The sequence below is a fragment of the Ostrinia nubilalis genome, chromosome 1, assembly GCF_963855985.1.
Source record: "Ostrinia nubilalis chromosome 1, ilOstNubi1.1, whole genome shotgun sequence".
Classification (NCBI taxonomy): domain Eukaryota; kingdom Metazoa; phylum Arthropoda; class Insecta; order Lepidoptera; family Crambidae; genus Ostrinia; species Ostrinia nubilalis.
This window is the reverse complement of record NC_087088.1, coordinates 14,596,394-14,622,395: the sequence shown is the minus strand read 5'-3', so window position 1 is coordinate 14,622,395 and position 26,002 is coordinate 14,596,394. Positions and strand designations below refer to the sequence as shown.

At 36.9% G+C, this 26,002-nt stretch overlaps 1 protein-coding gene across 1 annotated transcript in view; it reads right to left on the bottom strand.

The window, feature by feature from the left end:
• Window positions 1–26,002, bottom strand: part of LOC135073786 (uncharacterized) — a 57,330-nt gene that overhangs the window by 8,778 nt on the left and 22,550 nt on the right. The window contains exons 4-6 of the mRNA XM_063967966.1: window positions 16,003–16,255; window positions 6,876–6,991; window positions 634–766 (exon numbers count right to left, since the gene is read on the bottom strand). Of these exons, the coding sequence (XP_063824036.1) occupies window positions 634–766; window positions 6,876–6,991; window positions 16,003–16,255 (502 nt within the window). The remainder of the gene's footprint in view (window positions 1–633; window positions 767–6,875; window positions 6,992–16,002; window positions 16,256–26,002) is intronic.

The following is a 26,002-nucleotide window of genomic DNA, read 5'->3' as shown; positions in this document are numbered from 1 at the left end:
CGAGGCGAGGCTTTGGTGAAAAGAGTCACGAGGACGCCGCTTCACCTCCTCGCTCGCTCAATTACCCCGCAAATCTAAGATGGAAGCGTTGCCTTTTAAAAGTTAAACCCCTTTTTACAAAAAATATAGTTTTATAATGCAGTTTTATGAAAATGAACATTTGACAGTAAATGACAAATCATCAAAGAGTTTTATGTCGCTAATAATAATGGCATCGTTTTAGATAGACCACCGATTTTTAGTTGGCCGATAGTTTAGTCGGGAAGTTAATCAGTATGGGCATGTTTGGAAGTGCGCACATTACACCGATTTGGTATCGACCGAGTCTTCATACAAAATTGAATCGGGCTCAACTATCGGCCAACTAAAAGTCGGTGGTCTGAGCCTAGGCTTCATTATTTATGAGGGAGAAAACTGTTTAATGCCGTTGGCAACAAGTATGTGGATTTTCCGCAGCTTCGTAATCTGGTAAATTGCTATGAACAGCGAAAACATGACTTTTAAATGTAATTGATGGTGACTTAGCTAACTCATCTCATAATGGACCAAAATTCACTTACGTTACATAAACTTACCTGTGTATGCTAGAAAAGTTACATTATTTTGGGCTATAGCCCTTAGATGTTATCCTACCTTTTCAAACTCAACGCCCATCTTCCTAACAAGCTGGGCAGCCTTGGCGTGTCCACCGTGTATCAGCTTCCAGTTGGCCAGACGAATGCGTTGCAACTCCAAGTCTGTGTTGTAGGCGTAGATCTCTGCTTTCCTAAAGACATAAAAGAAAAAAAATGGCAAATGATATCGCAATACAGCCTATGGCTTTCGTATGCTAAGAGTTCGGTTGAACTTATGTTACATTTGAAAATAGTTCAGTGAGATTTTTTGACAGTGTATTAATGTTTAAACATTCGCACACGCAAAAACAGCCCACTATTTTGTAGTCGACGGAAAAATCAGCGGAAAGGTGTTAAATTAATTTTGAAGTTTGAATTTAAACCTATTAGTCCAGTCAATGAATGCCTTAACGACGGTGTAGAGAGAAATCCGTGGAACACAATTTCTGACCTCGGGACTTTATTTAGCCTAGTTAGGAGGTGAACATAGCAAAAGTCCCCGCCCTTAGCCCTTGAGCCGGCGGGGGGAGGGGGGTTTAAAGGTACCACTTTTCGGTTTTTCGCTTAATCCTCGGAAACTATGCGTCCTAGTGACATGACTACTATGAACCAAATAAAGCTTATTCAATTTGCTACAGGCGAGACCGTCAAGTTTTTCTATATCTTGTATAGTTTTTGCGGCATCTGCTCTCGAAGGTCTGTAAAATTGGAAATTTTATTTTTGTCTTATATGTTCCTATCAGGAAAAAATCAACTAAATCAACATTGAGCAAACACTATAGACATGCGGGAGCATGTTAAGCCTAGTTCCAGGGAGGGGACTGCACAGTGCGTATATTTAGACGAACCAATTGTAGCCACTTTTAACTCCTCATCATTCAAAAAGTACTGTGCATTAACACTTCAAATTTGGCTCGTGTATTGAGACTTGCAAGATATACATCAGCTTCAAATTTCATAAATATACCTCAAACGGTTATTTAGGTATTGACGTTCAAAAATCGACATTTAGAACACTAAAATCTATCTATCACCTGTGAAATGTTAAAATTTACTGGTTTTTTATTTGTTCCTTTGTATTTACATAACTACCTTTCTGGATGCAAAATTTGAACCTTCGAGGTCATCTGGAAGTGGTTAGAATTTGGTCTATAGGTCAGACATGTAGATTTTTGGACGTCAATACCTAAAGAACCGTTTAAGGCATATTTATGAAATTTGAAGCTGATGTATATCTTGCAAGTCTCAACATATGAGCCAAAGGACAATGTTCGTTCTCCATACATTGTTCGCCTAAGAACCAACAATTTTGACATATTACTACCCGAAAGCGAAATAATACGATTCTGTGTGTAAGAACAATGATTCCTGATGGACACTTGCCATAAAATTAATGATTAAGAATATTAAATCACAGCGATTTTATAATATGTCGTTTATGACAACATGGCGTCTAATGTATTGTGTGAATGTATGAACACCGATTCGCGAAAAATGTTTTGTATTGTCGTCACGCCGAGTCGCAGCCAAATAGTATAAAATAATAGAACAAGTTTTAGAAATACAACTCGGCATTCCACTTTTATAATATGCCCACATATTGCACGTAAATAAACAACATGAATCGTAGGTTGTTTCCACCCTTGTCATCTGACACATGAAATAAACTCCTATAGTATTATAGATATCGAAGCCGAATCGTATATAATAATAGAATGGGTTTTGGAGATCACTCGGGGTTCCACTTTTATAAAATACCTACATATTGCATAAAAATAACACGAATCATGAGTTTTCTTTTCACCATTTACATCTGACACGAGATAACAAACTCCTATCTCCATGACTACCGTCGTAGTCTATGCCAAAGACTACAATATTTTAAGCAAGAAGTTTCAAACCTTAGCGGCTACGGTAACCCCTGGGCCACATACATCGTGATAACATTCGGTCGACACTGGAACGAAGTCTTGCGATTATGCAAAAAAGCATCGTATTCTATAGTCTATCCAATATAGCTTGATTAGAATGACAGCTGCCATCAAAAGTAACGACATAACTTTGTAGTAGCGATCAATGAGAGCAAAATATTGGCGGACGTGAAATAATTCACGTCTGACCTACAAACAATATTTTCGACGACAGTGCTTCCAATAAAAATGTTAATTTCGTGTAAATGCAGCTTTAAATTACACCAATAAGTAGTAATTCGAAATCATAAAAATCAAGCTAGATTATTAACGACGTCTCTACAAGGTTATCTCGAGTTACAAAAATGTTAGTGATGGGACATATCGACAAATGTCTAAAACTAATTTTTTAACATATTTAAGTCAAGTTATACGTTTTTCTAAATGTTCACTATTAAAAACCAAAAAACGTTTCATTCTTAAATGAGCAAACACCGGAAATCAATCACCGGTAATTTCTAGGGTATTCATGCTATTAATACCCAAAAAATTAACGGTGATTGATTGTTGCTCTAGAAGAGATGTCCACCGCCCTCTAGCGAGAGGAAAAAACCACTGAAGAACACTGATGATGATGACTACGACTTAGGTTGTACACCCTTGACATACATTTTAAATTTTACTGTCTTTAAATATAAATTTTAATTAACATTTTTATGAATAAAGCTATGAAGAAAAATTGGGTGCATTTTTTTATATATTTTTTTCGAAAACTTATCGATACATCTATGTGAACCGTACGAAACATACCCAGCACTAGTCACATTCGTTTGAAAGCTGTCATTCTAATCAAGCTATATTGGATAGACTATAGTGCGGCTATATCACGTTCAACCGGGGTTTTAATTCGACTAAAGTCCTGACTAAAGACTGGAAGAAAATACGCCGCATTGTATGAGCACTCCGTGTTCGTTAAAGCGGCTTCAGATCTAGAGCCCACATAGTTTTCTTTCCAATAATATCCGCAAGTAGCGCTGCATGATCTTTACAACAAAAACGGCAATAGTTATTAAGGTGCCAAAATTATATGATTACTTTGGCACGGTATTATACACGTTCGAAGATTTGTCATTTTCATTCATTTCATCATCATCATCATCATTTCAGCCACAGGACGTCCACTACTGAACATAGGCCTCCCCCAATGACTTCCACATCGCACGGTTGGTAGCAGCCTGCATCCAGCGCCTTCCCGCTACCTTTATCAGGTCGTCGGTCCACCTTGTGGTGGGTTGACATTGCAGAATATGACTTTTGATAGGTTCATCATAGAATTCGGCGGGGATATCCTCACGGAGGAAGTTCGTAAAAGGGCGGAACAAGATCTTATAATAATGCAAGGCCGAAGCTGTAACGCGCGTGCTCCTACGTGTAATCCGGCGAGTATGCAATAAATAGTAATGTCTGGTAAATAGTGGTAATACGTATCGTTCGTTCGTTCGTTTCAGCCGAAAAGATGTCCACTGCTGGACAAAGGCCTCCCCCAAGGATTTCCACGAAGACCGATCCTGCACCGCTCGCATACAGGCACCTCCCGCGACCTTCACCAGATCGTCGGTCCACCTAGTGGGAGGCCTGCCCACGCTACGTCTTTCGGCTCGTGGTCGCCACTCAAGAACTTTCCTGCCCCAGCGGCCATCAGCTCTACGAGCTATGTGCCCCGCCCCGTCTATGTCTATTTATGCGCTACGATTACAGGGTATCATTTTGCATAGTCGCAAGACTTCACTCCGCTGCTGTCAAATCAATGTCGCATAATGTTATCGCAATGTGTGTGGCCCTTGGCCAAATCACAGAAGCCTATGCGAAGAAAGAGCACTTGAATGACAATGAAAATCAGGGTTACCATTTTATAAGATCTCCTCACTATTGAGGGTAACAAAGTAACATTAATAATCTAGCCATTAATTACATTTATTACCTATACGAGAAAGTAAAGCAACATGCGGTTTTATTTTAATTTGTAAAATATTTGTAACAGTTTGTTCCAAGTTTAGTTTTACAACAGTATTGCTGTTTCAGCTGTCACTGTGAAGCTTTGGGAAAATAAATAAATACAAAAAATATTAACATAAATATTTATTTAAGTTTTTATGTTCATTATCATAATAATTATGCCAATTTAAGTTACACTGTGTGACAGTCTTTGACACTAAACAAACTCTTCAGCTTAATAATACCTACCTACAGGGCGTTTTTATAGTTACTCTTGCTGATGAAACAAGAAGGGTTGATTCTACTACTGAAATACAACTACTTTTCTTACAGGACCAATATCAAATTCTCAAAAAAATTCACATCCTCGTGATGGTGATAATTTCTATGGAGAGGTTTTTTTTTATATTCGGTCTCTTGGGATAAGTTATTCCATTTGAGCAGTAGAATTAATCCTTTTTATTTGATCACATATAAAAATAACACAAGTGTGTGTGTTTAGGAAAACTTCTTCTTTGGTATGGTATCACTACGGAGTTATAATGTCGGCAACTCTGTATCACTGACTTGTAACTTTCAAACAGTATGAATAATAAGGGCACCACATTGGTTTTCTTTCTGAAAAAAGGCTTTCACTTTTAGTACTAACCCTTTAGCACTATTTCATTGAAATAAAAATACAATAAACGCACAGAAGACTGAAATTGAGTCAACTGACGTGACATTTATAATTTGTTGACATTATGACAGTTTGACAAGACTAGGCATTGAAAAAGTTTTAATTGAAAAAGTAAAATGACAATTTATTAAAACGATTCACAAGGATATAATCGATTAAAAATATTTATATAAAATGTTCTGATACTTGCCTGTAGCGATTATCCAATCCTGGTTTCTACTGAAAAACTACTTCGTGGCAAGATTTTAATAAAATAATAAAATCTTTATCTTCTCTTTCACAATCTATAAAAGTTCATTTGGTCTATTATTAATGTGCTATGAATGAGGGTTTTCGCGATTGAAAAATCCGCGAGATGGCAATACGTAGACGCGAGGTCCAAATGCTGCATGATTGGTGGATATCTGTCAATGTCATGTCAAAAATAACCAATCATGCAGCATTTGGACCTCACGTCTACGTATTGCCATCTGGCGGATTTTTCAATCGCGAAAACCCTCATTGGCATAGATTATGAGAGACTGGCATTGGATTCAACATCGGATTCTGACACTTTTACAGTTATGATACCATGAATATCAGTTTATGGTCCTAATTATTTTTATTTTATTTACGACCTTCGACCAGTTGGACACATTAGATAGCTTCTTGTAATAGTGTCAATATCTTTTTAGCTTTTAACGCAAATCTAGTCTTCAAAGCAGTTTAATCGATTTATTTTATTTTCAAAATCGATATTTTATTGTCTATGATGGCCGCAGGAACATCACTATACATGGACTCCCAGCAATAAAGTACGGTAATGCCTCGTACAGATTTTATCGGCAAAAATTATGGAACTTGATAGGTTTTAGACCATGCCACGCACCAAAACGTCCGGAAGTTGTAATAGTATTATAGAATAAACGTTAAAAGACTTATTTATTTAATTTTTCAATGATTAAGTGTCCATTAGAACGAAAGGGTGCTTAATGTATTAAAAAAAATAGAAAATAATTATGATGGGTTAATGTTTTTGGGCGGTTTTTTAGGCGGTTTCTGACAATGTCCTTTGAAGTGTTAATGCACAGTAGTTTTTGAATGATGAGGAGTCAAAAGTGGCTACAATTGGTTCGTCTAAATATACGCACGGTGCAGTCCCCTCCCTGGAACTAGGCTTAACATGCTCCCGCATGTCTATAGTGTTTGCTCAATGTTGATTTAGTCGATTTTCTCCTGATAGAAACACATAAGACAAAAATAAAATTTCCAATTTTACAGACCTTCTAGAGCAGATGCCGCAAAAACTATACAAGATATAGAAAAACTTGACGGTCTCGCCTGTAGAAAATTGAATAAGCTTTATTTGGTTCATAGTAGTCAAGTCACTAGGACGCATAGTTTCCGAGGATTAAGCGAAAAACCGAAAAGTGGTACCTTTAAACCCCCCTCTCCCCGCCGGCTCAAGGGCTAAGGGCGGGGACTTTTGCTATGTTCACCTCCTAACTAAGCTAAATAAAGTCCCGAGGTCAGAAATTGTGTTCTACAGTTTTCCATCTATAATGCTTTATTGACTGGACTATATGTGGGACGACTCCGAAGTTTTATTTTAACCATTTTTATGCTAGTGAATTACTTAGTTATTGCCTTCCTATTTTGAGCTATAAAGCCTGTTCTTAAGGTTTAACAAATGCTTACTTCTCTCGTCGCCGAGCGCCAGCCGTCATGTCCTCGGTGTACAGTTTCAGCAGCAGCGCCTCTTCATGTATCTTCATGTTCTGAGCGGACACACGAGCCGTCCATTTTCTGTTCGCCTACAAATAGGTTAAAGATAGTTTGAAATGAGTATGACACTATTCACAAATGATTTTAGATTAGGTACCATATAAATGGCATAGAGCCGCTAAAGCTCACTATGTTCTGCAACTGTTTGGGGCCTTGCACACTTAACCTGTGAAATTGATGTAATTTTTTTTGTTGGGTAAAAATCTAAAGCTCTTGTAATTCCTTTCTCTCCATCGTTTTTTTATAAGATTTTATGTTCTAACATCGACATAAAATATAACTTAATTAAATCATTACACATATAATTTACTGTGTCACACATGTACCTAACGTAAAAATCTTAACGCCAAAAAGTTTTACGAGAAAACAATTGACAATCGATATTGGTCGCCTAAAAAGAAAAATATTTCTTAGTGGCCAGGTGCGCGGCTACGGAATTTATCGAACCTGGCTATAGTCCAGTCATTATAGTAAGTTCACCTCGGAATTCGAGATACCCAGCTGTAAGTCTGTAAATACGTGTATATGGACACCCTAAAAGTTGTCTCAAAACCTACATATGGTAGGGTGTAAGCAACTATTAAATTTCAAGGTCAACGGTCACAAAAATTGGTTTTTTGCGCTTTTTTTAGAAATATCTCATTTCCTATGGGTTTTTTGCTATTTGTGTTTATTATCAATATTGTAGAATACTAAATTCTATACAAATTTTGTTTAAAAAAATTTTTTATACGGTGAACCGTTTTCGAGATAGACGGAGAGCGCGCGGTCACTGCATCACTTCAGGTCAACTTAAGCGGTTTAGATTTTTCATACAAAAGGATTTTCCCGCTAATTCCCGTGGGAATTTCGGGAATTCCTTGTTGTTTACTTTTACTAAGGTACCTACATGCCAAATTTCAAGCGTCTAACTTCCGTTAAGCGTTTAGATTTTTCATACAAAAGGATTTTCCCGCTAATTCCTGTTCCCGTGGGAATTCCTAAGTATACTATAACCTGCCCAGGAGTATGAAGAATAATGAAGAATGTTCACTAATTTTGTTTTTTAGCTTTCTGTATTCTCTGTTAAAAATAAAAAATACACGTGAAAGAATTATTTCGATACGTCAATTAGTTTCCAAGATATTGAATTTTAAAAGTGCGGGCGGCGGCCGGCCCGCCATTATATGCGCGTGACGTCATATTACAGTGACTGGCTCATATTTGTATGGGTGGAATCTTGCAAGCTGAATTAAGACCCACTTCCAGGCAACCGATTAAGCTGAAATTTCATGTGAACACATGTGATTTGGATGACCATGCAATATTATGATGACATGGACCTGATCTGATGATGGAGCTGGAAGGTGGCCATAGGATCTCTATAATAAAACGACTTAAATCCATCGAGTTTGGGTTCGTTCGTTTTGTATTGATGAGTACTTTAATTCTATATAGTAATCAGAGTCTAATGATGGAGCTGGAAGGTAATTCGCAATAAAACGACATAATCGCATAAAGTTTGGGTTTGGTTCAATTTTAATTTCTGTGATGGGTCTGGGTGTTAATATGTATAATAAGTTTGTATTTACAAAAACAATGTATTTAAGTATGTTTATATCCGTTTTCTAGTGAGCGGACACTGTGAATGTACGTCACGCGGGGTCACGTGACCGTCGGCGGCACTCAATATTTAAGCGAACTTTGAATGCCTATAAAATCATAACTACTGGGTATTTTTGAATGAAATAAAAACTAATGTATTTGTAAATGTAAAAGCCTAACTGTAACATAGGTTTCAAGTGATTTTGCATACCTAGTAACATTCTCAATTGTACCAAGTTTCGTTAAAATCCGTCGAGTAGTTTTTGTTTCTATAAGGAACATACAGACGGACAGACAGACAGACAAAAATTTTACTGATTGCATTTTTGGCATCAGTATCGATTACTAATCACCCCCTGATAGTTATTTTGAAAATATATTTCATGTACAGAATTGACCTCTACAGATTTATTATAAGTACTAGCGGCCGCCCTCTATCTCGAAAACGGTTCACCGTATAAAAAATTTTTTGAGCAAAATTTGTAGAGAATTTTGTATTCTACAATATTGATAATAAATACAAATAGCAAAAAACCCATAGGAAATGAGATATTTCCAAAAAAAGCGATTTTTGTGACCTTTGACCTTAAAATTTAATAGTTGCTTACACCCTACCATATGTAGGTTTTGAGACAACTTTAAGGGTGTCAATCTACAAGTATTTACAGACTTACAGCTGGGTATCTCGAATTCCGAGATTCTTACCTAATTTAAGCTTAAATGACTGGACTACTATGCGACCTCAATAATTCGTAATATTTTTACAGGCTATAATGTCTTGTTTTAATTTTTAAAAAATCATGATTGCTTTGGAAATGAATATACAGGATGGAATTTTGTAATGCCACCTGAATTCTGAAGGGAAAGTACTCTTAATATTGTAGATAGAAAATTTTATTCCTTTATTTTTAAAATGAAATAGAACTGCATTCAAAGATTTCCAAAATTTGCTTGCCGCACTAGGTAATCGAACTAGCTAAAATCTGTAAAAAATTAAACCCTGTATTTTTATTGCATCGATCGTTAGGGTTAAGTATAAGGATGAAATCTCTTAAACAAACTTGAAAAATCAAATGAAAGGAAAACCATGAAATCTTAAAAATTATTGTAATTATTTACAGAAAATTGTATGGTATGGTGGTAAATTTTCGAAAAACTTTGAATGCAGTTGTCTTTCTTTTCAAAAATAAAGGAATGTTTTCTTCGAGTAAAATTTTCTTTCTACAGTATTAAGGGTACTTTCCCTCCAGGTGGCATTACAAAATTCCACCCTGTATAGAATTATTTATTTATTATTATACACTAGCTTTCCGCCCGCGGCTTCGCCCGTGTGAAATTTTGTTTGTCACAGAAAAACTTTATCGCGCGCGTCCCTGTTTCAAAAACCGGGATAAAAACTATCCTATGTCCTTTCCCAGGACTTAAACTATATCTATGCCAAATTTCAACAAAATCGGTTCAGTGGTTTAGGCGTGAAAGAGAGACCGGCAGACAGAGTAACTTTCGCATTTATAATATTAGTATAGAATTAGTATAGATTTTAGCGAACTGGTTGAATGGATTGACTTTAGTAAATCTTATCAGCTAAGTACGTCCTACCAGAGGATCCAGGAGATTTAGATAATACCAGAAAATAAGGCTCACCGAGTAATTTAATAAATCGAAAACGATCTATCTTCAAGTCTAGCATCTAATTTATGGAAAAGATTCACTGAGCTTAGAATAGAACGATTGCTTCAAGACAAGACCTTACTCTTTGGTCGCCTGTAATGTTAAGAATTACCCGTGAAATTGAGGATCGAATCGAATGAGTCGTCTTAGGTGCTTCAGCGTAAGAGGCCATTAAGGAATCTATTACACAGTATGGTTAATTCCACGAACTTGGTCGGCCATGTTGCATTTAATAGAACGCAGGTGTAGCTAGTACTTAACCTGCAGCCCGCGGGACTGTTGTGACCCGCCGGGCTCTAAGTGGCCCACTTGGCATAGTTATGTATAGAAAATTACGTTTCTTTTGTAACACCTGTGACGCTTATAAAGACTTTATGGGTGATGTATTAAAAATAGTTGACTACATGGCTAGTGTGGCCCATACGAGCAAAGAACGGCTAATTTGAAAATTATAAATACCTTGAAAAAATCGAACTGCCTAAGGCGGGAATTGAACCCATGTTTTTTTAAATTAAATTCAAAATACATGAACAATGGGTTATGGTAACAATAAACAGGATATAGGCAGAAGCAGCTTCTGAGAGACTTTCTCTGTTAGAAATTGTGAAATTATTTGAAACGTGAAAACACAGTATGTCCTGTATATAAATATCTTTCATGAGCTCTCAAAGAAATTATTATAACATATTTTATGTGAAAAACAAAATTAATTCTGATCGTACAGAAATAAATACACGTGCGGGCGATCACTTTATGTAGCGATTATTTATTGGACTGGAAACTGTATCGCTGAAAGCGAATCTAATTCGTTCGAGTGCGTCGCAATCATAGTTTAAATTAAAAGCTGGTTTGCCGATACACAACATGATAGCCTATGAAAGCTTTTGTAAGGGTATAATAATTACGTTATGTGAGCTAGCTTCAGTACGCCTGATAGAGTATAAAACCTTTTCAATTAAATACATAGATAGCTTTATTGGAAGCTTTGCTTTTTGCCTCCATTTTTCCTGGTAATTTTTCGCCTACTGAGAATGGACATGGCGCACAATTTTTGTTGAAGATGCCAAAAAATACTACAAAAAATTAGAATGAATACTGTATTTTTACTTTTTTGATATCTTTAAAAATTACTGAAATATTCAAGCTCAAAGTGCGCTCTTCCGCTAGGAGCGATTTTCCGCGCGGATTTTGAAAATGTGACGTAGTAACATGAAAAGCTGCATGTAAGATATTATCTGTGTACAATGGTTAGAATGGTTAGTAGGGGAGCCGAAGCGGGGATTTCGGGACTTACTAAAGAGTGGCAGACTAACATACAAGGAACGACTTTGTACCTGGTTAATTACCTTTAAGTATGAATTTTTGACATAAAACGGCATTAGTTCTTATGCCTCTCACCCAAAAAATACCTCAATTAAGCCCAAATTTGAGACCGCAGCCAAACTTTGAGTGACGAGCCTAGATGGAGGACACATGAAATTGAACTTCTGCTTCTTCATTGATAAAGACTTATCATTTACCATACCTTATCATTTTGTATTCCATTTTCAAGTCACTTTTTTTTCGCTTACTGTTTAAACAAAACGTGGGATTTTTTTAAATCTCAGGTCTTTTGAACGCACATCTGAACGATGTCTGGTTTTAATTTCTTCAGTTACTCCGTGACCATGGTGCTTGCAACAGTGCCGAAATATTGGAAACTCAAAACTAAGGTATAATAATATAAATTCAATCCCGTCAGTAATAATAATAGGAAAATGTCTTGAAAAATAAGTAAATCGTATATTACTTTATGTAACTAATTTTATTATGTATCATACTTATAACTAATCACTTCATTCAGAACTAGAAAAAGATTCCAAGGATTCCACTTTTCTTCAAAAGATGATCAAGATAAAGAGGTATTTATTATAAATTGCTCTTCCACCATTTCAATTATTCTATCTTACATCTTACTTGATGAAATCTTTTTCAATTTTATTTACATGGTCATAACTTTTTCACCATTCCTCTGCACCAATTTGTGAGGTACACCTGAAACCCCCGATAAAGCAGCTATTATAAGAATAATATTTTTAAAAAAACCCTCCTTCTGACGCAGTTAGGTAATAAACTAAATGTATCCAATTTCACTCCAACTTACTGTCAACTCAACGACGCGCTTTAAAATCAAAGATTGACTTTGAATTATGCCTTATTTTACAATACACATTGAAAACAATATGACTTGCTTGAGCTTTTTCGACTTTTTCACAAAAATAACAAATAGGCATGAAGAGATTACAAAATTTCTGCAGCGACTGACAGTTCACTTGATTTACTTTGACAGGTGACAATAAAGCCATAGATATTTGCCATATGAAAGACACACTTTTCCAATATTTTTGTTTGCCATGAGATTCTGGTACACCTATACCTATCATTTAATGAAAAGATAAACTAAACTTTTTCAGCACAACGAAAATCTGCTTTGGCGCGTAGCAATGCAACGCGACAACTGCAGTTCGGACTTCTTTATGCGTCCACTACACATACAATAAAATTCGAACTATCGCACATTTTTTATTTTTTATTCTAATTCAGTAAAAAATGTTTTGAAACCTTCATTCAAAATTCAAAAGTTATCATCATATGACAGAACTTATGACCAGACTATGTACATTGAATAAAATATTTTTCTTTTTATCATCAAGCTTAGCAGTCTAATAAGTTACTATGACACTCGAGTTAATCCACATTCAGCACCATAGCCTCCCCTTCTACAAGGCCCTCTACAAATGTCAAAACGTCACTTAACCCTTTTAGCACCAGTTCTTTTGTTTTTGAGTAGATGTACCCAAATTTTTATATCAATTTAATTATAGTCCAGTCGTTTGGTACAAATTATCGTGGTTACCTGGAAAGTGTTCCGGGAGTTTTGAAAATCGGTGATTAAAATAAATTTCGCTATGCTCTCTGTTAGTTAAGTGTGATTGCCGCGCTCGTTGCGAAATTGGAAAAATGCTGCCTTAAACAAGATTTTTGATAGTTACATTCTTTCCTATTTCGTCGTTACAGCCAAATGACGTTCACTGCTGGACAAAGGCGAGAGGCCTTTGGGTTTTCCATAGGTTTTTCATAATGAACAGTCCTGCGCTGCCCGCATTCAGGTTCTTCCCGAGACCTTTACCAGATCGTCGGTCCACCTATTAGGAGGCCTGCCCATGCTACGTCTTCCAGCCCGTGGTCGCCACTCAAGAAATTTTCTGCCCCAACTCCGTCTGTCTCTACGAGCTATGTGTCCCGCCCACTGCCACTTGATTTTAGCAATTCTGCGTGCTATGTCGGTCACTTTGGTTCTCCTGCGGATCTCCTCATTTCTGATTCGATCACGCAGGGAAACCCCGAGCATAGCCCGCTCCATCACCCTTTGGGTGACCTTGAGCCTTCTTATGAGGCCCATAGTAAGCGACCACGTTTCAGAACCTTAAACTTTCCTATTTATTTCACGACTAGCTTTTGCCTGCGGCTTCACCTGCGTGAAATTTAGTGTCACAGATCGGCATAAATTATCTTCTTATATCTATATATATAAAAGAAAGTCGTGTTAGTTACTCCACTTATAACTCAAGAACGGCTGAACCGATTTAGCTGAAAATTGTCAGGGAGGTAGTTTAGAGCCAGGAGAAAGACATAGAATACTTTTTATCCCGTTCGAAATTAAAAAAAAGTCTGCTTATTTATTGCCATTAAGGCGGAACAAAGTTCGCCGGGTCAGCTAGTAGCCTATATGTTAATCTGGGTTACAAACAAAACAATAATATTGTACAGTTTCAACAAAATCCGTTAAGTACTTTTTGCGTGAAAGAGTAACAAACCTGAGACACAGGAATCTTCCTAGTTCAGGTATCAACCCACCAACATTCTTACTTTTTGTTTTTCCTGATTGTTTGTTATCATAATATTATCTGTTATGTTGGTGAGAAATAAACATTACTTTACTTTATTTTAAACTTCCAGACTTCCAAACATTTATAACTAGCTTTCCGCCCGCGGCTTCGCCCGCGTGGTTTGTAATTCCAAGTCTGATTCTTTTTTCTTATACCACGTTTTATAGTGACTGACGTTTCATGTCAAGTCACACGGGAATGCTGTCGAACGGGATAAAAAGTATCCTATGTCCTTCTCCTGGCTCTAAACTACCTCCCTGACAATTTTCAGCTAAATCGGTTCAGCCGTTCTTGAGTTATAAGTGGAGTAACTAACACGACTTTCTTTTATATATATAGATATTAGTAGGATACAATTATGTAATGTAGAAACAAACGAGACAAAAAAAATGTATACTTCAGCAACGCGAATTTTTTAATACTTCAGCATATTTAGGACACCCGGCAGCGTGTCCTGCCATGATCAAAGAAAAAATAACTCGCAATTTAGCAGGTACATTAGTTTGACTGTTTCACAACTCTAAATCTATTTAACTTACATTACTAACAAATAACTGGACTATTTACTCGTTATTGAGCACAGAGACACAAACTTGGTTATTTTTCCAGAAAATTTATATTTAAGTGCATAAATGTAAAAATGGCTTCATACTGCACAAAATTGGCAATAGGTGGCATAATAATGGTTACTTTTTTAGCGCCTAGTTTGAAATGTGATTGAACGATGACAACTAACAACAGTAACAGTTGTCAGTTAGGTAAAATTTTATTTTAGTTGGAAAAAGACAAAAAGTGGTAAATGGGTTAACGTGCGGGGGCTGCAAAATCATGTTGTGACGTCACGCGCGAATATTGGAAATTTTTGAAAATTTTAAAATGTCCGTAAACTTCTCGAGGCTCTATCTTCGGTAATACTGGATGGATTGAGGTGAAATAAAAACTAGTGTAATGTGTGTGATCTAAACTTTAAATTAAGTCATAATTTAACTTAATATTACAACTTATGCGTGTTGTCCATTCTTAGACGTGGAACAAGACCAGATAAAAAGTTGAATATATTGAGACACTGATTAGGAAAACAAAAATTAATGCAGGAAACAAATGAATATAGGAAATTTGGAATAGCCAAATAAGTGATTTGAATTGCTAATTTTACCTTTTTGTTTTTTATAAGAAAAACAATTTTATTGAAGACCGGAGATCAAAAATCTTGCTCTCGGCTCTATCTAGAACAAAATTATGCCAGGCCTGTTCATCTCCGCGAGCTTGCATCGAAAACAAAACACGCGCGACTACCCCTCCTGAGATACCAAATCGACAGGACAATCACGAGCGAGTATTGACGCACGCACGTATTCTTCACCCATTTGCATTGTAAAGACAATAAACCATATGTAAAAACGGTGGTGCAATTAATACTGTGCAGTATTTTTTAACTGCCTGAATAATATTAGAAACACAAAATATAATTCATGCTTATTCATGTATTTCCTCCGCCATTTTTCGCAATTTGGCACCTCACGTCACACATCATTTTACCGAAGTCAGCCCCTATGTCTTCGGCGCAGTACCGATCACTGACGTTTGTCAACAAAATGGTGCTCGACTCTTGCGACAAGCTAAATTACACCATATTGTTAACGACATTGAGCATACATTTTTTTAAATACCTTCGCGAAGAAAATCTTCTGTACGAAGTACTTATTATTATTCTGTGATTATGCCTAAAACCCAATCGAGTTAACTACGCACCTTGCTGGAAAAATGTGACTCTCCCTCCTACTACCAGAGCGTCGATGTGACGTCACGGCTGCCAGGTGCGCAGTTAACTCGACTGGGTTGTAGTAACATCTTACTTCATCCTCGAGCCATTTCTGTTTCGCCTCTCTTTCTTGCTTCAACCTGTTGAGTCGTTTCTTCTCGTTCGTTCGCCACTGGCGGACCATGGTGATCTTCCTTCTCAGTTCCATCTCGGCTGCAGCCTGTACCCTCTGCTTGATCCTGTTCTGTTTCTCTCTCGCTCTCGCAGCGCGTTCCTTGCGTTGCTTCTCGTTGAACTCGGCGAGGTATCTCATTCGCGCTTGGATCTTTCTCTCTTGTTCTTTTGCACTGGAATAGAAGACTTACAATTTAATGCTTAAGGAAGTTAAGTTCAATAAAGGATCAATTTAGTGCCTTTTATATCAGAGGTTACTGTATAAGAAAAAATAATTTTATAAATATTTACTTTCTCCATGATATTTAGGCTGAGTTGCACCACCTAACTTCGACCGTAAGGCCCTTTTCACATGTCCCGGTTGCCGGCTAACCGGCGCCGGGTACCCGGTGGTGAAGTGTATGGGCATGCCGGATTAATTACGTCGGTACATGTGAAAGCTACGTACCATGCCCATACACTTCACCACCGGGTACCCGGCGCCGGTTAGCCGGCTACCGGGACATGTGAAAAGAGCCTAACTTTGACGAAAACCGGTGCTTTTTGTATGGACCTTGACAGATTTTTGACGTTTGTCAAAGTTAAAGTAAGATGGTGCAACCCAGCCTTAATGGTCTAAATTATATTTAGAATTGTGATGTAGTAGTCATAAATAACTTGTTATTTTGAGTTGTTTACGTTTCACAAAATACTGTTGTACTAACATAGTCTTGAAAAGTCTTTTATCTTTCTATCAAAATATAAGCATGCACTTATCACGAAACTAGAGCTATGCATACCAACAACTTTGGCCTTTAACGTGTAGCAAAGTTGAAAGTAAGCGGCTGTCGGCGCCGCGAATATTTGTATGGCTCAAAAGCTGCTTTTAATTAAGACGTGTTTCTGGTTCCTTTGAATTTATGCTCGAAACTCTGGAAAATCGTGCCGTAGCCGCTATTTTCTGGAGATTTTTGGAACACGTGCGCTTTCCGTAAATTCGAGTAAGTAGGGATGTAGAGAGGTGCTTGAGATAATGGTGGCTCATCAAGACTGATGTTAGGGTACTTATGCGTTCTATTATATGTGGGACTATAGGTTATACCTATGTACCACACTTAATAGAAGTCGCACCTACGAGTATTTATCCTAATAAGACAAGGAATCGAAGTTAGGTAAGTACTTTATGGACGTTGATAGGGACGTGCTCGGAGCGTGCGAAACTTTGTATGCGACACGGATAATGCCCGGAGCTTCCACAGTCTCGAGTTCTGAAAATGATGATATGACATAATAATAACGAATAGCTATACCTACCTAAGCTGATTGGTTTATCACCCCACACTTTTATGCCTGTTTTCACCATCAATCCCTAATTTTTAAGTGACCCCTGTAAAAAAAAGTCCTGTTAAGTGATACCAAAATAGATGTCACTTAAAAATTAGGGATTGATGGTGAAAACCGGCATGGTCGCCCGATATTTGTCGGCCGTTTGGTGTAGTGGTTCGAAACGGACAACTATTCCGGAGGTAGCGGGTTCGATTCCCGCACAGTACAAACATTTGTGTGCATGAACATATTTGTTTGTATTGGACTGGGTGTTTTCTATGTATAATAAGTATGTATTTACAAAAAAAAAGTATTTAAGTATGTTTATATCCGTTGTCTAGTACCCATAGTACAAGCTTTGCTTAGTTTGGGACTAGAAGCGCAGTGTAAAATGTCCAAGGATATTTATTTTTATTTATTTAGGTCCAGCTGTTAATCAGTGAAGTGCGTACATAAACCGATTTGGTATCGGCCGATTCTTTATACAAAATGGCAACCGAAACGTCTGTGCTTTGCGGGGTGCCTAAGGCTGAGTTGCACCATCTTATTTTAACTTTGACAAACGTCAAAAATCTGTCAAACTCTATACAAAAAGCACCGGTTATTGTTATTTTTACGGTTAAAATAAGGTAGTGCAACTGAGCCTAAATATTTAAGATTAACCAATCACAAACAAACATAGGAGTAACAGAGTAACAGACCTGAATTTTGGACTACCCGCGCATCATGAATACACCTTAACTAAGCGCAGTTCTGACGAATCTTCGCAAAATAGGTTATGCAAATGGTCGCCAAGTTTACGATTCATATCCTCAAAGCTTTGAAGTTTGCGAGAGGTTCAATTGGAATTAATACAGATGCATTTGCGATCTTATTGCAATAACGTAAGAACGTTCATCCATCAATAATGGATCCTACACAGTTCTGACTCTGACTGGAGATTAAGATTAATTTTTCAAACTCCTATCCAATGTTAGCAAGGGTCATTTTTAATCAATTCTTTACTTATAGTCATATCTCTTATGTTCAACCCGGTCGAGTTAACTGCACACCTGACGAGCGTGACGTCACATCGATGCTCTATTACAAACGGGGCGAATACGGAGAGGTGTGCGGGTAAGTGGGAGGGAGAGTCGCATTCCAGTGAGGTGCTTGATCGGGTTGTAATAACAAATGAGATAGATACCCCTAAAGTTAACGATAGCCACGATTGTAATTTTTTTGTAGAGATACGTGTAAGTTTTTACTATAAACGCCACAAATCTTTTACAGCATTTGAATATGCATTTAAATGGATTTCCCCGCACATAGTTCTGTCACTAATCGCCCTACATTTCGCGCCGTAAAGTAATTATCGCGGTAAGTTTCCCAGCGTAGCTCGGTCCTGACGACGGGCAGCAAAATAGGTTATGCGTTATACCACAGAATAATAATAAGTACTACGTACAGAAGTTTTACTTCGCGAAGGTATTTAAATAATGTATGCTCAATGTCATTAACAATATGGTGTAATTTAGCCTGTCTCAAGATCAAGAGTCAAGCACCATTTTGTTGACAAACGTCAGTGATCGGTGATCGGCACTGCGCCGAAGCTATAGGGCTGACTTCGGTAAAATCATGTGACGTGAGGTGCCAAACTGCGGAAAATGGCGGAGGAAATACATGATTTAGCATGAATTATCATGGATAATATTGACTACTTATTTACCTCTCAGTGTCTTGAGGCAACTTAAAAAAGTACATTCTGTGTTTTTATTATTATTTAGGCAGTTAAATACTGCACAGTATTTAGTACACCATTTTCTTTATTTTCTTCCATCATACGCGTGCGTGAGTCAATGTCCGCTCGTATGTGAGGCCTTGTCGAATAGTATCCTGTAGGTGGGCCATCGTGCGTGTTTTGTTTTCGATGTAAACTCGCGGAGATGAACAGGCCTGGTTATCCTGGTTGGTACTCATCAGGTTCGCTAGTCTCCTCTAAGGCGAACACAATGCAGGTATAATGGGGTAAGCAAGTATAATAGGGTACGTATAATGGGGTAAGTTAACAAGATAAACAGTCTGTTGTGTAGTTTGTAAAAAGGGCTTTTTTGAAACAAAAAATGTAAAGTCAGATACTTCGACTGTTATGAAAGTCTAGAAAGTGTAATTCTATAAAATTCTGTATCAGCAACGTCTTTATAAGAGTACCAAAAATACTTTTTAACGTGAAAATAAACTCCACACCCACTAAGATTTATTGTGCGTAGTTATTTATTCATAATCCTCTTCGTTGTTTTGGTTCCCTTGAAATTCGCAAGAAAATACCTCGTTGAGTCTGTAGTTGGAAGGGAGTCAACCGTCCCTCTTTTTACCCGACTGCCCCAGAAGAAGGGTTATGTTTTTGTGGTTAAAACTTGGCGAAACCAGGTCGAATCGGAATTAATAGAAGATGAAGTGCCTATTGACGTTCCATACTCCGCAATCAATCGAAGTTCAATAGTAAGTAGTTTCACTTGAACTTTGAGTAAAGGATTCAAACCACGTAACCCACAAATCAGATTATATCTTCAACATTAGTGTAAATAGTGAAGGTATGGCTTAAGCTCGAAATTTAATTTAATTTTAACTTAAAGTCAGGTTTTTGCAATATTATTTCTCAATGCACCAATACGTAGCATATTCGATGCGGCACACACAAGCAATTTATTAGCCAAGGTTTGGTTTTTGACGTAATTTTTCGCTGTTGGTTCCTCTGACACACATTTCTGAAGTTGTTCGCCAAGTCACGTATGAGCCGACGCAATGTATTGCATTATTTGTCTCAGTGACCAGTGCCAGTGAAACTTGTTGATATCGTGAAAATAAATGTTATGTTTGTGAAGAACATTATTATTATTTACTTATTATCCTTTATGTAAACCCTTTTACGGACTTCACAAAGGAGGCGCTTTTATGTTCTACTAGTAATACGTTTGATATCTTTTTTTATAAGGTATATTGTTCGATTTTCCTATTTGTCTCCAATTATACAATGATGATGATGATGATTTTGCATTTGTTGTAAATTTCACATTTTACTTTTAAAATTAACCACAAACTGACTTTTCCTATCAATCAAATCAAAGTCGAGTTCAAAGCCGTCGAGTGAAACGTTAAACATAGTTTAGCCGTTCCAATATTTTGAAATATCGCCCTCGAATACCGGGCATAGTTTGAAATTCCTGAACTAGGTCATTGTAATGGGCTTCCAGTGATGGGATGAACTACAAAATCCGATTTCTCGCGTCTAATGAAAGCCCAGCGAGGGAAGTAATTAGCACTCGGCTATTCAACAAAAAACTACACAACATGCAAGGCTCCAGAATACAAACTTCGAACAAAGTTAATCTTGGCAACGCAGCATCAGCGCTCGCCTCCAAATTTGCGTTACGAAATATCAGACAATTCAAATTGTTAGCATTGAAACAATTAGACAATATCCCATTTCACTAATTGGATGGTTGGATAATCTGATAAAACGTCCTGAGATTCCTTTCGAATTTAATTCGTATACGATAATCGTATAATAAATTGTATTCAAATATATACAATTTGCCGTCCTTATAAAATTTGCATTGATAGAATTTAAAATGTTTTCATCTTTCGTGTGGTTGTTTATCATCGTTTTATTATGAATACACTCAAGAATTAACATACTCTAACATAGATTGATCTTCTTAGCAACTTTTTATGATGTTTGCCTGTGAATTTAAATTCAGTCGGTCCAACAAATTTTGAACCATCTAAAATAATTATGAGAAAATGTTTCGTGCACGACTCTTCTTAAACCTTGATGAAGTTTAAAATAAACTCCCTAATTTTGTTACAAATGCTCTTAATTAAAATTTAACTATGGAGTGTGCCTTAATCAAGACTTATTCGTAGATCGCAGGTGCGTATTATCATTCAAATTTGTATTAATTGGAGAATGATGTAAAGCCCTGGCGACTGATGGTTTAATTTCAGGTGCCTCTTGGATTTGATTGTGATCATTAAAGTGTAAGAGAAGGACTGAGGAGGAGGGCTACTTTAGTTTATTTGACGCACAAATCCGACTTTATTTCATCAGCAAATTCAATTATAATTAACACAAAACTCAAGCAACTAGTTTTCCAATGTCACTCAAAAACCCTAAAATCAGTACGATTTGAAATGGAAGTAAGGAAAAACCATTAGTATTTTTCAACAGAAATTGAAAGATGCTTCAATAAAAGTCCATATTTTAAAATGGGTCGTGCAATACGATGTGTTTACATTGACGATTTGTTGACTGAATATTCAATATTGACTAGATCCTTTTTCAAATAGAAAAGCTAATACGCAAAATAATTAAATATAATAATAATAAAATAAATAATCAGTTCAATTGAAAAAAGTGAAACTAACGTTTTTCACTCACTTTGTAAGAATCAGTTAACGAAAAATCAACAGTAAGCGATTCTTTAATAAATAGCAAATGAAGAAATATTTGTTTTCTGTTCCCAAGGGAATGTACGGGTAAATTCAGCGTAGGGCAAATGAAAACGAAGTGATGGCATAAATAAATGTGTTCACAGCTCACGTAATTTGGCTTGTTAACTTAACACCAAGCCGGGCCCAAATTGTTGACCAAACCTCATTAATGATTCTACGAAGGCTTACTTGGATTTTGGAAGTTCATAAGCTATGCCAATGTCGGTATTAGTTACGGTCTTAATGGATGGTTAAGGCAAGTCCCAGGGTATTAATATCGCGCCATTTTCTGACGCCCGTATTTTGTTATTTTGCTTTTTGGTAGCCACTACGGCTTATTTTTAACTTTGTCACAACAACGATACAGAAAACGAGCTTCTTTATACATTTGCCAAAAAACTTCAAGAATTTACTGTTTAGATAGACTCACAATGATTTTACTCAATTATTTTATCTACAATCACTACATTAGTATAAAACAAAGTCGTTTTCCGCTGTCTGTCCCTCCTATGTATGCTTTGATTTTTAAAACTACGCAACGGATTTTGATGCGGTTTTTTGTATTAGATAGAGTGATTCAAGAGGAAGGTTTATGTATACTTAGCGTAAGCTTACTTACGTGCAAAGCCGGGGCGGGTCGCTAGTAATGTTATAAAGAGGAAAGATTTGATTGTTTGTATTGAATCGGCTCCTAAAACTACTGGACCAATTTGCAAAATTCTTTCATCAAATTCGCCGGGTAGTACTGAATATGACTGCGCCAAATATCTGATGTCAGTCAACCGAGATACTCAAAAGGAAATAAAATTCTCATGCCTATTGGATGGCACTTGAGACTTGCTGAGTCGTGGTGTATTAGCATGCACGCTATGATTATGCAGAGGGCTTTTCAATAGGATCAATATGGAGGACATCGAAGATTGGAGACTCTCTAATCTGTGGTTGGGCGTGAAGGGAATGTTTTAAGTGAAATGTACCCCAGTTCATACTCATCTAATATAAGAATTAGAATAATTATTATTGCCGGGATTGCTATATGGTAGTGGTACCTACCTTAATTACGAGTCTCCGATATTTCGGCACTGTTGCAAGCGCCATGATCACGGAGTAATTGAGGAACTGGCATGTGAGATGTTATGGGCATACATATCATCTAATATTTTCTAGTCTAGTGCTTAAATCAGTCAGTACTTGAGGTATTGGAGCGGCACGGGAGGAGTGGCATTGACATATTAAAGATGTGACAGAGCATAGAGCTGAGTTACCTATGAGGTACTTGATACAAATAAGGCCTACGTTCTAATAAGGCCTATACATCAGAAAACACAGATAAATGAGTCCAACCGGGATAATACTTCAAGGACACGTACTAATATGCCCTATAACCCAGTAGAGTGCAAGAGCGTCCCGATCCAGGATCCCAGCACCGATTGGCAAGCGTTCTTCTAAGGTGGTGGGTGATTTCGTGCTCTCTTATAAAAATCCGGCGATTTCATCTTAAGTTTTCAGTAAAATGACGCTGTTTTAGATTAAGCTTTTCTTAGTAATCGTTTCTAAATATTTCTTACTAGCTAATAATAACCTTAATTTGTACTACTGGCTATAGATGCATTATTTGTAAATTTTTAAAGACAACAAGAGCGAGTTATCTAATAAGGCCTAGGCCTTATTTCAGCACGGCAGGCCATATTAGATACTCATGTTAACACTTGATTACGGTCAAATTCATTACTATATGAGTCAAAGAGTAACAAAATATTTATTTAATAAGAATGTTTCTAACAGCACAGAAAAAAAAAGAAAACAGTGTCGAAAAAAATTACAAAACCTGTAAAAAAAGAAACAAAACCAATAAAAATAAGAAAAAAAGCCGTATGTATAATTCTAAAGGAAAGGAGAATGAAAGCTGGTATTATCATGCCTGTCTCGAAGACGAAGTAGCAGATATGTGACCATAAAGGACTGCTTTAGGTGGTATAACAAAGATTTTGTAGGAGTTCGTAAAGATGATTCAGAAGCTTTTTTATGCCTACATACTTATATGTTTACAAAATATCAAGACTAAATGATGTTCCTAACCTGATTTATTTTAAACGTTTTTTATGTAGGCCTTATTCGAACACGGTGTTTTAATAAGCCCTATACAAAAAAATAATATTGTTTGTTTTTCATATTTTTTTTGATAAAATTGTAAGGAATCATTACTTTGTTACTATGAATATTAAATTTTATCTGTAATTTAAGTATAATTCTTAATATGTGGTATTTAAGTTTATCTAGAGATGTACAGTATATTTCTGTTTACTTGGTATGTAAAATTTTAATAACGGAAACAAATCGACGTGTTTATTATTATAAGACCGCATTTTGTTTAATACAACCTCAATTTTAAGGCCTAGAGGCATTTGAATCATATAGGCCTTATTCCGTATAGGTGATTTATTAAAGCCAAAATCAGTGGTTTCGAAATTTGCTTATTTTGAATAGATTTAGTTAAAAATTGTGTTATTTTTTGTAATATTGCTAAAATTAAAGAATGGAAGAAGTTAATTAATCTTGTTTTTGTTGATTGGCGTTAATATTTATTGAAATATACCTAAGCATTTAAAGTTAGGTAGGCCTTATTTGTATCAAGTACCTTGGTATTAAAATGACCCGCAATACTGAGTAGTCAACCGATTATACTACATATCTTAATAGATGTATTAATAAAACGCAATCCGAAGAGAAGTCGACCTTCACCCATGTATATTATTTACCAGATACTTGTTTTTATTAATTCTTAAACGCAAGCAAATATGTATTCCGAAGAGGTCGCCAATTTAAATCTGGTCAAGGCTATCCAGAATTAGAAAAAGAACTGTTATATTTTTCTATACTACCGAAGTAATTATTTGTTTACCAAACATAATTTATTATGTTTCTACATGACGACTTCATTGCCATCCTCTACAGAACCATAACTAAAACATGCGACAAATCACTTCCCCGAAAGCGTGGCAAACTCGCGTACAACCCATGGTGGAGTGATGAGCTGGAAGAACAGAAACGGCTTGTCATCCACCTCCATCATAGAATTCAGCAACTGGCACGAAGTGGCCATAATCTGGATGAGGTGCTACGCGAACGAGCTGAAGCTAAAAATAAGTATGCAGAAATGTTGAGAGAAGCATCTACCACAAACTTTCGAGAGTTCTGCACCCGTCAGGGGAAGGAGGATGTTTGGTCCCTCACCAACCGACTTCTTACCCGAGCACCTCCACCTAAGCCCGCGGTCACTCTTTCCTTTGACGGTGTGCATACTGAAAATAGCGAAGAGACGGCAGCAAAACTATTGGAAAAATTTTATAACGATGATACGTCTGACAGTCTGGATTGTCACAAAATGACTAGGCAACAAAGTCACCACACTCCAAACACTCATAATGATACCCAATTTACAACAGAAGAAGTTATCTCATGCATTGATAGCATGAATCCCAAAAAGGCTCCCGGACCTGACAATTTTACCTCCGACATTATCTCTGCAGTCTGTCATACCTTTCCGGAAATGATTACCCGTCTTTTTAATCGCTGTTTAGAACTGGCATACTTTCCGACCATCTGGAAAGTGGCTCAAGTGATAGCTGTACCCAAACCCACCAAGGATGATTACAATGTGTCGTCATCTTACAGGCCAATAGGTCTTATAAATGTCTTTGGAAAACTGATTGAAAAGCTCATCACTAAACGGCTTACACACCATCTCCACACAAAAGGGTTCATGAACCCGAAGCAATTTGGGTTCAAAGAACAAACTTCTACAGTGAATGCTCTGAATCAAGCTCTTAAAGACATTCAATCAGCTCGACAGGACAAAAAATTAGTGATTGCAGTATCTATGGACATCCAAGGTGCCTTTAACAACGCCTGGTGGCCCAAGCTTTTACAGAGACTCCAACTCGTTGAGTGTCCCCAAAACATATATAAGCTCATTACAAACTATCTAAGTGATCGGACGGTTACTCTAAATTATGCCGACTCTAGCGCTTCTAAGACAATGACTCGTGGATGCATACAGGGCTCAGTCTGCGGACCGAGCTTCTGGAACATCATTTTGGATGAACTCTTCGAGCAGGAGCTCCCCTCGGGGTGCAAACTGC